At 39.8% G+C, this 18,206-nt stretch overlaps 2 protein-coding genes across 2 annotated transcripts; one reads left to right on the top strand and one right to left on the bottom strand.

Annotated features, from left to right (window-relative positions):
* The first annotated feature begins 313 nt into the window (after window positions 1-313).
* On the top strand, window positions 314-2,678 carry LOC118419971. Its single transcript, XM_035826673.1, has 3 exons — window positions 314-452; window positions 676-875; window positions 1,348-2,678. Exons 1-3 carry the CDS (start codon window positions 368-370, stop codon window positions 1,993-1,995), a joined length of 933 nt encoding a protein of 310 aa, XP_035682566.1. The 5' UTR covers window positions 314-367; the 3' UTR covers window positions 1,996-2,678.
* A 312-nt stretch (window positions 2,679-2,990) lies between these two features.
* On the bottom strand, window positions 2,991-18,179 carry LOC118419957 (lipid phosphate phosphatase delta-like). Its single transcript, XM_035826652.1, has 12 exons — window positions 17,583-18,179; window positions 13,644-13,729; window positions 12,262-12,356; window positions 11,900-11,975; window positions 11,349-11,413; window positions 9,689-9,813; window positions 8,905-9,057; window positions 7,978-8,063; window positions 7,246-7,339; window positions 6,684-6,737; window positions 5,973-6,145; window positions 2,991-5,443 (listed from the first exon to the last, which is right to left on the bottom strand). Exons 1-12 carry the CDS (start codon window positions 17,746-17,748, stop codon window positions 5,219-5,221), a joined length of 1,398 nt encoding a protein of 465 aa, XP_035682545.1. The 5' UTR covers window positions 17,749-18,179; the 3' UTR covers window positions 2,991-5,218.
* Window positions 18,180-18,206: the final 27 nt, after the last annotated feature.

Genomic DNA, 18,206 nt, shown 5'->3' with positions numbered 1-18,206 from the left:
TCTTTCCTTCCGATCGATGAGGATATACTGTTAACCGTTGTGTTTTCAATTATTTTAGTTTTTTTCCCCTCCCTTTCTTCTCTGGACACGACATCAAATTTGTGGTGTCCAGAGATCATCAAGAACTTGACTGACATTTCAGTCTCTGTATGTCTACGATGCTCTTTTCATTGTTATCGAACGTCACAAAATGATTACATCACTCTATTATAAAACAAAGGTTGCCAAGGAACCGTACGCCCTTCCATTGTTCTTATCTTTGACTTGTCAGTAGCAAGGTCATATACTTTGCGTTCCTTTGAGCAAAGATAAAGCAACGCCCCTTTTGTTATGCATTGTGAGTGTGTGCGTAGAAATATAACAAAAGATGCAAACCGCAAGGACGGCGCTGTCCATGGCCGCTAGAGTCTGTTCCAGGTCCAGGTTTAACTCTTGGACAAAGACTACCGCAGGTAAACAAGTCTTGCCTCCACGGAACAGCTTGGTTTACACCTGTATGACTTACCTATATATTGGCGTTGCTTTCGTTCTGAGTATGATGAGTACAACTTTGAACGTGTTTTACCTCTCAACAGTCAGATTTAGTTCAGTAATGTTACAGGTCATCTCAAAATTCTAGAAATTCGCTTTTATAGATTTGTAGGGCTTCGCACAAAACTTTTTTTTTTCCGGCAGGTATCGATGTTATGAGGAACCATAACCTGATGAAGATGACTTTTGCGACATCAGCTTCCTTACCCAGAGAGATGGAGCGAAATTGCCTCAAACCGGAGTTTCACTACCAGTCAGGTCGCAGCGATGAATGGAGTAATAGTCATAGAGGCGTGATTTCGGCTGTTGGAGCGGGGGCCTTATTTACAGCAGGCCTCTACGGAGTAAGCATTTTATATTTCCTTGGCTAAAATACATCGATAACGTTATATATGTTCAAAATGACCGAAGCGCGCGCGGTGTTCTAGAAGGGCTACCAGAGCGGTGGCTTGTTTGGCACCTTGTAAATCTTCGTGAACACATTTCATATTCCCAGAGTTGTATTGGTAATCTGGTAACCACCGTTTGTGAAATGTTTCGATAGTCCTTTTGTGCCAAGGTGGTATGATCCTGTATCTATACATATTCTAACAATATCTTCGTGTGGCCCACCCGATATTCGATGACGGGTATTTTAGAGATGGATACCATACCATGCTACGTGTTAATTGTTGGGGAAAAGTTAATATTTGCCGGCTGACTTTTGTATGCGTCAGGTTAAGACTAAGGCCTACTCTAGTAAAACAAAATCTTACTTAAAACACCAAACTTTTGTTACACTTTTTTTTTATAAACCTATGATGCATTTTCCACAAGGCTCTGAAGACCGGTACCAAGCCAAGAGAACAAGAACAAACTGACGAGAGCTCTGACCATGATTTCCCTACTAACGGTCTGGTGCAGCTGCCGACCGTGGCCGAAGAGATCCACACCGGGACTGTGACTCGTACACACCCCGATTCGGCTGACAAGACCGACGAAGAGGGCAAAACATTGGGTGCTTCGGAGAGAGATGATGAAACCGACAAAAACACGACTGCAAACCAACCTGCAGGTGATCCTGAAACGCCCCTAGCTGCAGTACCTGCTGCGAGAATGCCAGAGCACGAGACGACTACAGCCAAGAAACCCGGCGCAGCCAAAAACACAGAGAGAGACAAAAACATACCGGACAACGCTGGGAAGGCCCAAGAACATTACGTGATGCTCAAACCCCCAAAGGATTTCCGTAAATGGTCCGACAAGAAGTCTGCACTGAGGTCTCCACAATATTTCCAAGCAGATATACTACTGAGATTGGTACTGTTCGTCGGGCTTCTACTTGGTTGGGTAAGGCTCTTGCCCCCACGATACGGAACATACAGCCAGGCCATTAAGTTGCGAGGATGCCAGGATAGAGCTGCGAGCGTCCGCAAACAAAAATATCGTCAGAGAGATGGGCCCAGGTCTAGGGGAGAAGGTTGAGAACCACGATTCAGTCTCCGAGGGAGGGAAAACTCTCAATTCATCGCACGTCACCGTGGCGGGAGCCGATGCCTACTTTGAGGGAAAGTTGGAAAGGGGGTGGACTTTCCTGGCTATATAGAGAAGTCTGTATGGACACAAACCGTTATATACTCTGCCATGCTGTAAGATGCGTTCGGAGACAGCTAGACGGTAACAGGAGGCCAGGGCAGGACAAGACCTGTCGACTGAAGAAGTGCTTCCCTAGCTCGCCAAAGGATTCAGACAACAGGCGGTGACCACTGTATCTGGTGCGCCACCAGAGTTCGAGGGCTGCATGCATAAACGGATCCCTAAATTATCATTGCGGGTACTAGATAGATTGGGTGAACATTTCCATGCTAAGCCTGTGCATGTAGCCATGGGCACAGCAGATAGAGCCAGACTAGTCGGAAAGTTCATGTCAGTGGCAACGAGCGGACGGACGACTGGTAAAAGTGTAGGCTGTTAGAGGTTAACGTTATACATTTGTGACATTACTTTATGTACTCGTGGTATCTTTCACATGTGATAGTTCATGTTTAGAATCCAGATATCAAAGTTTGTCTCATGTTATACAGTAGGATCAGTTAATGTACAAATGTATGTCATTGTCCAAACTATAAAGCGTTAAGAGGGCTGTGTATTGTACACATTGGACTGAACATGCACCTCTTTCCCCCAACTGCAAATGATCAGATTTTAATGGGATTAACTGAATTTTCAACAACAAGCGCATTTCATCGCAATGTGTTACCAGTAATCGATACACCTTCTAACGAATAAAATTTGGCATGCTGACTATATATCCATATTACATTACTTCATGGTTCCTAACCATATTGCCACAGACTGTAAATGTAGCAGCAGATTTGGGGGCACTTCAACTTTCCTATCAAATGATGATAAATGTAAGAAAAATGCCAAACTATCAACCATCTGAACATGATAAAAATCACACTAAAACACATGATTTTCTCTATCATTTGGGATGTACACTTTTAATGTTCATAGTCACACGTACTGTAATGATGACAAAGGACGCCCCATAGCTTACTTAAGGTTAGCACACAACGTTCCTTATAGCAGCAATATAAACAAGCAGAAGTACTGAAACATACTTGTTAGAGCAGCACAGAACAAAATACAAGTACAATAGTGAACACAAAAACATGCACAACAAAACATGTCGTAAACCTGGCATAAAACAAAATATAAAAATGATGAATTATCATAATTCATTGTAGTGATTATCACATGTATAGGATTTCATAACTTTTGAATGACAACATCTTTAAGTGGAATTAACAATCTTTTACAGAGATACATATTTTTAAGAGAAATACCAAAAAAAGGTTTTAGGAGTAGGGTTAGGTTGGGTTTAAAAGGGCAGTAAATATTTCTGATTCTTTTTCACGTTAACACAAAACTTAACATTCATTTCACTTGTCAAGTTTCATTCATTTCACTTCCTGATACCAACTTTTTTTCTTTCAATTTTACACAACTTCTATATCCACCCTAGGTTGTTCCTTTCTGGATGTTAACCCCTATCATGCTACAGATGTTGTATATCAAGACATCTTCACCGACACAATGCTGACTTAGGATACTGAGGGTTACATACCCTACCATACTAGTACAAGAGATACACATGTAGTAGAGCCCTAATTCAAAGTGCACGTGTATTTCTACCTGACCTGTCTATACCATATGGCTTTTACACTGCCTCTGTTTTGGTAGTAATCGCAAGAAAGGAGTATTTAGAAAATACCTTTGAGTAGATTTTTCCATGATCTCCAGATTTCACAGACAATGAATATCTTTATCTTGACAATGAATACAAATGTATGTGCATGTTTTTGTTTAAGTTGCTGTTACTGTTTCTAAAACACCCTCTAAGTCTTCTACATGTAGAGACATGTAGATCACATTTCCATCTATGCCAGTATGAAATTAATGCCAACTAAATGTATTACTATTACTTACTGACACACAGAATTTTTTCATCCATACAATAAATTAAGTCAAAATGTTGCCATGTCAAGTTTTACAGTTTCCATTTACCACTTCATTTTCAATGGTACATATCATCATATTGGATTCCCCTTCTTACTGATAACCACATCACCTGAGAGCTATTGTCTTATATCACATTGGTCCAAGAGTCAATTGCGATAACACAAATTAAAACATAAAATACAACACTATCTTCTTATACCTTCACGTTGCTACATTTCAGTATGATTGTGTTCAAAACAGAATACAGTGGAGTTAACAACATCTGTAAAGTACCATAAATGTCAAAACCATTCATGTAATCACTGTAAAAGTTACCATGCATGAATATCAGACATAGATTTTATCAGAGTTACCCACACAATTGGACAAGATTTTCACAGATGTTAAACTTTTTCAAATAAGATGTCAGACTCCCCACATCATCAACTCAACTTTGGTACCATAAAATATAGAACAACTTTATCCTCAAGGCTTTAACAGAAGTAAACCACATTGCAAGATTTGTGACAGATGAAAATCAAACTCCACGTGCCATTTTTGTATTTTGTAAAACATCCTGTAAATCGTGAAATATTCATGTTGGTTATGTGTTCTTTCATCACACAGTGAACATGTGTTTTGTCTTGTCTTAGTATACGTGTTTTAATCACCAACTCCAAGACACAGTGAACTCTTAAGTTTCACTCTGCCAGGAGTTTACAGTACAGTACAATGGACATCCACAGCTATGGGTGCATATTGTAATCCTTTGCACAGAAAATTATGAAAGGTGGTCTTCAATGCACATATTTGATTTAAAGGCTTCTAAAGTCCTGACTTCATTCGAATCACTACAATCCCTTCATTAGGACTAGTCAAAGAGTCCCAATCTGGGAATGTTTACACTTAAACATTGCACACTCCTTACAAATTTGGTTGTGTACAAATGGCTCCGTTGAGAAGAGGTACCGACTGTAATGACTTGTACTTACATGTTAGTGTTTTCTATAGGTGCCACACATGCATTGCCGCTTAGTTACATGCTGTACTACAGTAGCCCTGCTTGTTGTCATGTACTTCCCAGACGCTCTGATGTCTGAGAGCATCAAACAGCAGGATGGTGGTCATTTCTTCAGCTGACTATACACATCAAGGCATTAGTTATACTTTAAAAGCCTATACACTTGTGTGGTGATAAGTAGTTTCACAAAGTCAGCCCGATGATGTGAAACACGCTGGGCACGCCCTCCACGGCCATCCACATCATGGACAGGTAGGTGACGTATTTGACGGGGATGTCCACGTCCCAGGGGACAGGCTCGGGCTCGGGCGCTCGGCTGGCCTGTAACTGCCTGTCTCCCTCCTCTTCTTCCTCCTCCTCCTCCTCATTACTGTCACGGCTGGACGGGTTCTTCTTCTTCTTAGGATCCTTCAGGAAGAGAAGATGGAGAGATGGGTGAGGCATGTCAGCAATGGTAAGATCATAAACAGTGTCTTCATGAGTTCAAACTGCACTTAAAGACTTATTAACGGCAATCTTAAGCAGATCTTAAGCATAAAATATTTTTAGAAAAATGTCATTACACATGTATCTTTCATGCAATACATGTACCTCAGGGCTGTCTTTAGGACCCGTCCCTACGTCCTGGGACAAAAATTTGCATGTTGGGATGGACAAACATTGCACCCCATTCGTCCCAAACATCTGAACTTCAGTACATAACATTGATGAAAATTTGCTCTCATGAGCTTGAAGTTATAGATTTAACAAAGAAAATCATCAACAGGGGCTCCCAAACAATGAGTGGGAAGGAAAAAAATTTAAAGCTGGAGACAGCCCTGCAAGCAAAGGGACACAAACTGAGAATAGTTTAACTTCTCAATATACTGAAAACACATTTAAAGCATGTTCACAGGAACATGTTAGGGTAAATGATACATAAAAAAAGCAATCTTACATAGATGGGAGGAAGCAGGTACTCGTCTGAGTAGTGCTTGGAGACAGGGGTGTTGGTTTTGTTGTAGATGCTGCTGCTGTAGACGTTGATGTCTGCAAACTGGGCGATGAGGAACAGCAGCGTTCTGCAGGGGTACTTCACCATGATGCGGGTGGTGAAGACCAGCACACCACCTGCACAGGCAAAAATGGAAGCAATAAGACCCTCAGCCCCGGAGGTGTTGCCAAAAAATAGCCTAAATGGTTAGCAAGTGAAAGGATTGGGCCAGTGGTCACTACAGAGGCTGGTACTCAGGCTAGCAAAAAATGGCTAATGAAGACCAGCACACCACCTGCACAGGCAAACATGGAATCAATAAGAGCCTCAGCCCCAGATGTGTTGCCAAAAAATAGCCTAAATGGCTGCACAGGCAAACATGGAAGCAATAAGAGCCTCAGCCCCGGAGGTGTTGCCAAAAAATAGCCTAAATGGCTGCACAGGCAAACATGGAAGCAATAAGAGCCTCAGCCCCGGAGGTGTTGCCAAAAATAGCCTAAATGGTAAGCAAGCAAAAGGATTGAGCCAGTAGTCACTACTGAGGTTGGTACTCAGGCTAGCAAAAAATGGCTAATGAAGACCAGCACACCAAACATAGGAATCAATAAGAGCCTTTGCCCCTGAGGTGTTGCCAAGAAATATTTGTTACAAGTAGTAGAAAACATGTTTACTTACCAACAATCATTCGTAACAAGGACATTCCTATGATTGCACTCAGTGATGCATGTTCTGGAAAAGAGGAAAAATCGGTGTTAACTCCTGGTTCACCTTTTCTATCTAAACTGGACAAATGCAGATACAAGTTGCATCGAAACATATTCTTCTCATTTTTCAACTGTCCAGAATCATATCTTACGAATCCATTTAAGTATTCACGTTAAAATTGGAATTCATGTAATTCTTAGCAAAATAAAGGAGAGCTTTTGAAAAAAAGCTGTCATTTTTGCCTCAATGAAAAGGATTATTGATTGGTGGCTAGTTAACAAATGCATTTATTTTTGTTGTGATGTTGCTATGTAAACGGATGAGCAAAATGTTTCTGTTGAACTCAAAATGACTATAAAGTTCTATAGTATAAAATGAGGTAAGATGGTTAGATGGTATGGAATGAGTAGTTCAGGCACAGATACAGGTCCTGTACCTAAACCTGTGTACCTGTACCTGCACTTGTACCTAAAGTTTGTTTAGGTACACAGTTCTACTGGAGGCCATGACAATATTCAGACTGCAGTCTCACCAGACATAGTCTCCAGCAGTGCCAGGTAGGCGGAGTAGTTCCGTACTCTGCTGTGTCCGATGATGGCCCCCACAGCCACACCCATCAACACCACCTGGAACATCATAGCTTAATCCTCATCATGTTTCCCAAGGAAAACACGTGTTTTGTTTCTGGCCCGAGTTCGTTTTGCTTGTTCCGTCATCAGTCAATCAAAATGGTTACTGTAACAAAGGCTTAAACAGTCTCTGGTAAACTAAGATTTAGCACTGTTACCTCCTGCATTGCCCTCGTTGCAAAATTATAATGACCTACTGTAATATTGAAATGAGTCAAGGTGTGACTAGAATATAACAATGCAATATTTATGGTGATAATTGCCCACCCATTGCCCCTCCCTTAGATTGTATTTGTTTACGTCCAAATTTCACACTTCCTCCCCTGGCCATACAGGGGTGAACTGTTGTAGTATTAAAGAAATTACATTGGTAAAAACGTTACATGTAATCAAAGGAATATGGGAATGTGAAAAAAAGATGCGCCATTATCTCAAGAATCAAAATTTCAGACCTGGAAGTCTTGCTGTCAAATGCTACTCTGGCCTGTCAACTGTCAAACACATTTTCCGACAAATTCTATACCTAGTCTGCAAACACCCCTCCCCAACCAGAGCCCTTGGATTGGTCCTGTATCCAAACAGTTAGCTGACGATCATTCCACTATCTCATGGGGGTGCTGAATAGTGGGACTCACCGTGTCAGAGAAGGTCAGTGTGGCAGGTTGGCAGCGTGGGTGGACAATAAGCAGCAGGATGGAGTACACCACAGCCTGCAACCACACTGGAACCATGGAACAGTCTCATGTCAGTACAACACAACATACAACCACACTGGAACCAACAGTCTCATGTCAGTACAATACAACACTACAACATACAACCACACTGGAACCACACAACAGTCTCATGTCAGTACAATAAAACTATACAACACATGTACACAACCACACTGGAACCAACAGTCTTGTGTCAGTACAACACAACTGTACAACAAGCAACCACACTACAACCACACAACAGTCTCTGTCGGTACAACACAACACAACTCAACTCAAGGTACAGAGTAACAAATGCACCTGAAAATGTAATCTTCAAGCAGATCTTGCTGTGGCATAAGATAGTATCATAAGCTGGGCTTTAGCCGGCAGATGAGTTTCATTGGCCACTGGACATTTACATCCAAACACAACGTGCCCATAACGTTTTGAGATAGCATTTTACGAAAAAAGTACCTTACAGACATTTCAAACTGAAACCAGCTGAAGACAATTCAGCCATAGCAAAAATAATAATTCATGCTTCCCATGATTCCAATGGGTCTAAAAGTTGATTTTTCAAATCCCAGCATCACTATCAGCTCAGCCTCGCTTCATTTCTGTCTAGTGTTTCCATTCATAGTCCAACGTATCTCTCCAGTACTGACCAGAAAGTCATGATTTACCTAATATACTAATTGAGATTTTGCATTGAAAGGTGCAAAATTGGTCTTGTTGACTCCTTTTGATACTTTTTTGCCAAACTTCCATGGGATTTCCCTGGAATATTCCACAAAATCCAATGGGTTATCCATGGGTTGAAGTACATCACAAATTCTCTACTGTAAGAGGGACTTTGTATCTCACCATGGTTCTCAGGGACAGCGCTCCAGTTGTCCAGCAGGTCGGACACCTGTAGCCAGGTAGCCAGCACCAGCACACCGAACAGCCCGCCGGTCAGGATGTCCGCTGGGCTGTGCACGCCCAGGTACAGCCGGCTGGTCATCAGGGAGAACGACCCTGTACCACGGGAAAACAACAAGTTAGAACTGTTTACTACTGTTCAATTGTGCACTGCTGGAAGTAGAGAAAGTGCAAAACACTAGAAGTTTTTCATGCATCATCTAATGTTCCAGAAAACCTAATGTTAAAACTACAGGTATACCAACAGGACTACAATGACCAACCGTCACAATCATAAAAAAAGCCCATAAGAAAACAGTAGCTATGTTTGGTGCAGAGCTTAGAACACTTGGTGTATGGAAAGCTCAGTAAACCATATCTGGTGTTTAAAAGAGAGGAACATGATCTTGATCCAGTTTTGGTTCACCGAAGAGCTACATGTAGTCCTCCATTGGTCGTAACAGAGAAGACAGACGCTATGTACAGTATTTACAGGTCCATTATACCAGGAAAATTCCCCTAGCTCTTTCCGACAAGCACAATGAACAGTTGACCCAGGCTTAACGTCTTGTCCTAAGGATGGCAACCCTTTCCAGTAGCGTGCATGGCAGGTGAGCAACACAGCCGGAATCGAACTCATGGCTTCTAGTTCCAGAGGCAGGGCCACTAACCTACTTGGACTACGCATGCTACATGGTCAATGTCCATCAGAAAATTATGAAATTCAGAAAGACTTTAGAAGACTTACATATGCACACAATGAAGAAGAGCACCACCAGGAAGGTAGTGGACATGTGGCAGTGTAGGTAGTAGTAGAACCACAGGTAGAATGGTAGCATGACCCCCAGCAAGGAGTGATGGCTCGGTAATGCCCTGGAATGATAACATGATATCACATGGGTTTTTTGTATTGATATTATATGTGTTACATACATACATGTTCAGTAACAATAAGCTTTTTGCAGGTTGTCCCACATAGACATATTAAGAGATGTCTGACACATACAAAATGCATGACTAGAACAATGAATTTGGTGGATATTGCAGTTATTTTTCACAAGATATGTGGACTGTAACTCAAGACATTCTGTAGAACTTACATCTGACATTACATTACATTTTGTACTTGTCTACTAGTACTACAATGTTGAGTAAGACAATTTAGCTAAAATCATGAAAGGACTACCTATACTGGTACTAGTCAAATCATTAATTTTTGGCCAAAATATTTAGACCAACAGAAAAAAAAGTGTGGATCAATTTTTGAATTATCATTCTATCATGTTCACAGGTTATCACAATGGTAAGTCTTCAGTCTTAACAATTAAGACATTGTCTTGTTTGCATTGCCAATAAATGAAATGAAATTAAATAAAAGACCGCACAATGTTATACTGTCTGTATTGTGTGTCACATTGATAAACATTAACAGCCTCACAAAGGCAAAAAGGGTCCGTCCTGTAGGGGTTTATTTACCTGTGACCCCTTTGAGGGGTGTTACACAGGTCACATGTACAGTAGCCTCACTATTCATTCAATAGGCTACCTTTTCCTGAACAGCAAACAAGTGAAGATATTTTTCTCAAAATCAAAAAATATTGTAGTTTCAATGCTTGTTGCTTTCAGTCTTCATTTGTTCCATGATAAAGTACTGTACACTAAATGGCTTTGATCTTCTATTCCTGACTTGGCACAGAGTACAGAGTAAGTGGGCGGTTGTGCCAACAAAACCTGTACCGTCCATAGGCCAAAGATTTCGCTATTGAGATATATTGTGCCTTTGTTTATATTGGTGTGGAGGGGTAAACATCATCATGATGTGTAAACATTAAAAAACAAACAATCGTTTTAGCAATGAAAAATTGTTTAAATGTCAAAGATAATATCAACAATGATTTACAAGACAATAAGCATACTATACTGTTTCAAACAAAACAATTTTAACTGATGACCAATTTGCTCCTTTTTGACACAAACAACAAACTGTCTTATGAAAACTGCCTGTTGGTGCTACTTTGATATTTGGTAAAAAAACATATTTTGGAAACAATTGAAAAAAATGATAAAATTGTTACTTTGACATCTGGGGTTATAGATACCATTCTGAAGATGTTAATACTGCATACATGTATTATATTAGTTTCCAATCAAAAGAATCAGTCAGGGGTTATTTTGTTAGTCTTGTGTGCAACCTTTTCTGCATTTCTACATCTTTCTCTATTGGGATCACAAAAAAACACATGTATCTGCCTGGAACTGATGTGTGAAGACTAGCTAAATGCTGCCCACCCACTTCAAGTACTCAATAGTATACTCAGGACACTACTACAATAGAGAGGCAAGTATACATTCAAAACAGGCAGCAAAAGACTAACAAAATAACATCTGTTTAGAGATTAAACACTCACCAATCATAGGCCTTCTCTAGACTCTCCACAGCATCTACAGGAGGGCGTGGCAAACACAGGAAGTTCTGAAAAAAATCATACTATGATGAGTTTAACAGTTACAACAAGAAAATCCAGGATGTCATAACTCTGTGAAATAAAGATACTGAGCTTAATATGTGAATTTTTCTTGTTTAATTCATCATTGTGGCTTTCTCAATAATACCAGCCAACCTGCCAGACAATCTATGCATCTGGGCCAAGCCAACTTTCCAATCCTTCAAGTCTCTAGTTACACCATCTTCTTCTTCATATCCTGTCATTTCACAATATGCAAATAACTACAGAATGACAGAAAACTATACCATTTGCAGAGGGAGTAAATAACAGTAGATTATCCTCATTTTTCTTAATCCATCATGTGAGGATAGTCAGCAAAAGAAAAAAATGTAGGACTCTTCAAAAATAATGAATGCAATATGTTGCATTATGGGAAACTAGCATACATCTGAATTAATCAATCAACAAGATTTGATACGAAGAGTGACTTTAAAAAATTAAGTGTCACTTACCTTCAAGAACCCAGTAACATAAAACCCAATTGCCATAAGCAGAGCATAGAGTCGGCCCAGCCGAGACTCTAATACCCTGAAATACAGACAAAATAAAGTTAATGCTTTTCATGTGTATATTCATATGCAGATAAGCAAATGTATTTACTTTGCACCTTATCATACCACTCACTGTCATATACTGTTTGGCATACATGTCACTTGGTTTGAAGGAAGAAAGAATTACTTTTTAATTTTTGCATTTTGCACGAACGCTGTTCCTAGACATATATTTTAGATCTAGCATTCTGGCATCAAATGAAAATTGCTAGAAATGTCTGGGAAGGTTTAGACACTGAAATCATGGTTTGTAAGACACCTACCACAGCAGACACAATACGAGTGGAGTGTAGAAGTCTTCTGTACCCAGGAAACTGATCATCTTCATTGCACAGGTACGGGCAGGTGTGCGGAATTTCTACAGGTCAACAAAAAAGGCGTCAGAAATCTTCACGCCTAAAACAGACCTGTGTACGTAATAAAACCTCTGCTCATTTGAGCAGTCTGAAAATGTATGAGTGTCTCTCACTCTCTGCCTCTTTCAGTTTATTATTCAATTTTTGATACACAACTTTCAACTTTAAAAAATATAGCAGAAATATGATCTTAATGTGTGCAAGTGATATCTCTTTGCAAGACTTTTGCTCCAGATATTGTTTTTCCTTTCTTGTTGTAACTTGTTCCTATATCAGACACAGAGTCCTTCTTTGAAAGGTGATAGAAAATGTACTTTTCAGGCCTGAGAATGCATTGAGCCGTAATGTCATGCCCCTTCCCACACTAACAATGCGCCTGTACAATTATGCCACACCAAGAGACTTGGCTCATTTTGTAACCTAACTCTTCTGGAACAAAGTTCACTCTACTGACTTTAACGTCATTTGCATGCATATTCTCATGAAGTCAACTGCACTTGAACAGCAGTCAAGAACAGAGAACAACAACATTGATTGTGTCTGAAAAAAAACTCTGAATGTGAATCAAAGGCCACAGTTCAGTGGAGCAATCAGAAGAGGGCTACACATCAATACTAAAAACACTTTCAACATGATATAGCTAGCAATCATAGTACTTGGTATATACTCAGGGCTCAAAATACTTTTTCTGCATACCTGCACTGGTCAAGTAACACTGCAGCAGACAAATTTTACCTGCATCATTCTGAATTTAGCAACAAGTATACATTTGTAGATCATACTAAAATTGTTCAGGAACCATTGCTATTTTTTTCTTTTATACTTTATAGGTGGTAACAATCAATGCAGCTAATAACAATCCATATACAACTACATCATAGGACATTTATGTATAAAACCCAGTACATGGACCAGTGCAGGTTAGGTGCAGTTAGACAACAGAAATTCCTGCACAGCTCCAATTTTACCTGCACTAACCTGCAGGTGGTATTTCGAGCCCTGATACTGAATGTTGTACAGCAAAGTTTTGAATTGAAAATCAGACTTGAAGAATACTAAAATCCTCTTACTATATACAATTAGAAATAGGGTAAGTTTTCAGTACTCAAATTTCTGCCAAATACGATACAACTTGTATTACAAGAAACCTTATATATGTGTAGCACTATTGGCTAGACACTTGCAAATAAGCTGGTGACATGTTTAGTTTAGTACTTAGACTAGTAGATGTAAATGTAATTGTCTGGTGTCCCAGATGTGCTAACACACCAGGACACCTGCAGACTCACCTGTATGGACACCAGGACAGGTGTGCCCACCAGAATGGACTCCAGCAGAATGTGGCGGATCCAGCGCCCATATGGTCCCAACTTGTCTGCAACAAAGTAGATGGCATGGTAACTAAATACAGTACTAGTATGTCCTGCTCTACATGGAGAGAGATACTATCGTAGATACATACCGATCATGTCGTTAAAAATCTTTTGTAAAACTTAATTCTGAAAGATAATTAAAAGCTCTTGCAGTATTAAAGTCTACTGCATTTATACCGGTAAGATGTGTACATGTACTCTTCTACAACCATGACTGTGGTATGTCAACTGTACAATTACTTGTATGATGAGCACTATATTTAGTGCATATACATAAAGGTATCATAATACCCGACTTCCAGTTGGAGCTGAAAATAGCTGTTTATATTATAATAAATATACAACTGTTGGCTTTCTAGGTAAATTTATGAATAAAGAATATTTCCTCCAGCTCCCACCTCTCTAATAAGAGTTGCAACAAAACACCTGTATACAATACTCTATTTACCAGTTGAGACAAAATGTCATCAAACCTTCTAAACACTGACACATGAATGATTTGAACTCAATTCCCTTGTCTGGCATAGCAGCTGTCAAAACATAATCCTTTTATCTAGTATTGAACTTCAAATCGCATGTTCAAGACAAATGACCTAGCGTTAAATTTGAAATTGCATGTCAAAGGAAATTGATGCAGAATTGAACTGAAAATTGCATGTGTCTGGAAAATCCTCAAATATTGCATCACTAAATGTTTAAAAATTCATAGGCTGGGTGTTTCTATTTTCTCTATATATATATACAATAACACAGCCCACATGTTTTTTTTGGTGCATACTCTTAAAATGCTAACCATATATTTACGGATCTGTACAGAGAGCACAGTAACTTAATCTTTTTTGTCTGCTATGGGTTGGTATAATGCAGTAACCTTAGACTTTAGAGTTGGAGGCTCTATGTACAATGTAAACAGTGATGCAAGGTCTGATGTAATACCTAACAGATTAGTCATGACATAGCAGCATTACAGTACTGTAAATGCATTTAAGTTCGCAGGGATTTAATTTCTTGTGGGAACATGGAGTGTTCTCAGTGGTTTTGAGCTTGCGGCAGCGCCGTCCCGTGAACCTAAATACATTTACAGTACTGTACTGTAGTCACCCATTGTAATAGAAAACACGGCACCTCTACAAACTGCCAGTCGGAAACAACTTACTGGTTACTCAGCAAGGGTGCTAACAGACATAACAATTCTCTCTTGACTTTGACAGTGCTGGTGTGATCAACTGTCACTGATCAAAGATTCAAACCCTCTGAATACATAGTGCAATACTACATTTCTATCATGGTGTTGTACAGTAACATAGCATGGATAATTGTGTGTCTTGCAAGGATTTTTGTGTATTCATCGTAGCAAGTACCTCAAATATTTCATCATTACAACACTCTTACAATGTACAAATGTATAGGACATACATGTACATGAACCGAGAAGGGGGAGCCATAGGCGGTGCAAGTAGAATACAGAAGGAAAATGTTTGCAGTGGTTTTGAGTTCGCAGTGAAGCAGCCACAGCGAAAAACCGTGAACATAAAGTTTCTGCATTTACAGTATGCCTACAGAAACGTGCACAAGCCTTGAGATCAAGGTCCATCTAGCCAGGGCTACTGACCAGTGCCTGGCACCAAGTGGCCATTGACCCATAGGGTTTTGCCTGAATGGCCATTGACCCACAAGTTTAAAAGTAAAGCAGTCTTGGGCAGAGTTAAAGCATGGTGCCTTTTCTTTTAGTAAGTACGTACATGAAGCAATGCAAAAACATCATGTTCTACACACGAGAACACAGAGCTGAAAACTTAGCAAATCCTGAACATCTAGCTTTCTATCTAAGTCAATATAAGACAAAAGACCTTCATCACAACAAAAGGTTGGAATTATCTACTTGCACTTCATTGTTCTGTTCTGAGACATGCTATTTTGCTTATTTCAGAGAGTTTGGCACCACCAGTGCCCCTTGTGTCTGTTCTAAGATTATACTGTATTTACAAATTACATAGAATGTCCCTGAACCTAATACATATAGTTCATCATCTATTTGTGCTCCTTTGTTCTGTTCTGAGACATGCTATTTGCTTATTTCAGGAAGTTTGACACCACCAGTGTCCCTTGTGCCTGTTCTAAGATTACATACTATTTGCACAGAATGTCCCTGAACCTAATACATGTAGTTTACAAAAGGCACTTTCATTGTGTTCCTTTTCTAATCATTTTGGCTTTTTAGCCTGTCCCTTGTAACAACAGTTGTTCTGTCTTCCAGAGCAACAAAGTAAATCAAATCTTTTAATCTCCTATGAAACAGACCATTAAGACTAAATGCATGTATTGTTAGTACTGCAACTAAATACTGGTTACACAAAACATTAATTAAGGTCACGCTAAGATAACCAAATTACAAGCGTAACATAACAAACAAAGCACTGATGGACAGTAATCAAGGACAAGACAAAACATCTACTAGTACATGATGTAGGGCTTTTTTGCTGCTTTGCAAAATTTGCTGTTCACTGGAGTAGAATGTGTACGTAATGTGTGTAACGGTGACAACAGCAGTGGTGACAATGGGCTCTTTCAATGGTGAACAATTGAAACAGGTGGGGCTTCAACAATACTCCAGGTAGTGAAGCGGAACAACTTGAATTTGAAAACAGCCATACTAGGTACAATGTACAGATATTCTAAACTAAAGAACCTTGAAAATATACACATCCTATAATTAGTAAGCCAATGCAAAGCAATTAAAATTGCAATAGCAAAACATCTGCCACTGTCTGTAATATAGAATATATTACATTGCATCTTGAATTTTACTCTTTTTAGTTTAAGAAATGAGTTCTTCCTTCGAGTTTGAAATGGCATCATAGCACCAGAAGGCATAGCACCATCCTAGATCTGAATGGTCATGAACTGAGCAGAGGGCTACCTTCTTAGCAGTGAGACATGTCTCCAGTTACACGTGTACCTGAGCAATAGATTTCAACCATGTATTATTGAGAGATAAAAACTATCCAAAATTACAAATGAATCTTGGTTCACAATTTGGGTCATTGCTTTTCATGTACACATATTACTACTGTAAAAATACAGCCTGTACATTTTTTAATTTGGCTACTTTTTGGTAGAATTCTATCCATAACCATATACACATGTACAATGTTCACACATTGCAAAGGTAAGAAGTGAGAAGTTTTATCAACCCTCACCCTGACCATGCATAAATTATAATGTCAACACTGTGACATGTTTCATCCTGCATTGAGAGCTATACAATGGTCTCATCCTCTGGGTAAAATTTATTGGGGGTAAAATGCTTGACAAGGAGCTTTCTTCTGATGAAAGCTCCTGAAATGTGCTCTGTAAGTCTGGCAAACAATAAAATTTTGTTGTGCAAACATAGGGTCAGCTACTACTAGTATTTCACTCAAGAACTTGCATTTTGTGGGAAGGATTTGGAGAAAAACAGTTTTGCCTTGTCAATATACAAGTTGACAGTTTCTTCTTCTGCTTTCAGTTGAGGCAACCGCCTTAATTGTTGTGAAGATTATGTTGCCTATATGAACAACCGTGGCTGATGTTGAGTAGAGTTAAAGTTTCACATATTTTTTTCCAATTTGTTTAACTTATTTCAATTTGCTTCGTTTCTTCTAATCAACAGGCCTGCAGAACAATTTTGTTTCATGTAGATTACTAGTGTAGTGCCCTCCTTCTACCAAACGTAACATTACATAACCATGTACTATTACAGTCGTTTATCACCTGGTGCTGGAACAACTGGCACCTGAATGATTGATGGGTCTGATCATCGACTGATGTGCTAAATCTTGAGCCAATAACTACCCCAGAAATTACACAACTTACCGATCGGTGCATGAACGATTCGCCCCTTCTTTTTCTCCGTTCTCCCGTCTTCTCCCTTCTCATCGGACGACGATGAAACTCCCTCGGTGTCGGAGTCGGTCTTGCCCGGCCTCTTGCTCGCCCGCGAGCGCGAAACCACCGGCTCTTCAATCTCGTCTGCAGACATGTCAGTCAACGAGTGTACTACTACAGATGCACTACAGATCAATCAGTGGAATAGCGATCCAGTTATGAACGCGACGATTGTGTGCTCAGTGAGGACCCTTGACACAGAGAGCACAGTCTGCGATGCGTGAAAGGCTCTTTGTTGGCAGCTGAAGATATCCTGACCCGGCCTTGAAACAAAACAGGGGAGGGGGGCGAATTCGCCGTATTCTACCACCCCAATTTACAGGGTTAAAACCTAAAACTAGCCGATTCTTTCTCTACATAAACCCTTTGAAACCTTCACAGTCATGGCTGTTCACCACACTCCCACGAGGACTTAAAGAACCACCCTGGGAAAACAATCCGCCGGAAAATGTCGACAGACAAAAGCCGAAAAATCAATGACCGAAATTCTTTGGGTGACATTTGACGACCTTTAACCTCATACGTCATCTATTTAGAACATACCACTTTGGT

This window comes from Branchiostoma floridae, chromosome 7 (genome assembly GCF_000003815.2).
Source record: "Branchiostoma floridae strain S238N-H82 chromosome 7, Bfl_VNyyK, whole genome shotgun sequence".
NCBI classification, from domain to species: Eukaryota; Metazoa; Chordata; class Leptocardii; order Amphioxiformes; family Branchiostomatidae; genus Branchiostoma; species Branchiostoma floridae.
Note: the sequence above shows the minus strand (reverse complement) of the source record. Positions and strands in the feature narration are given on the sequence as shown.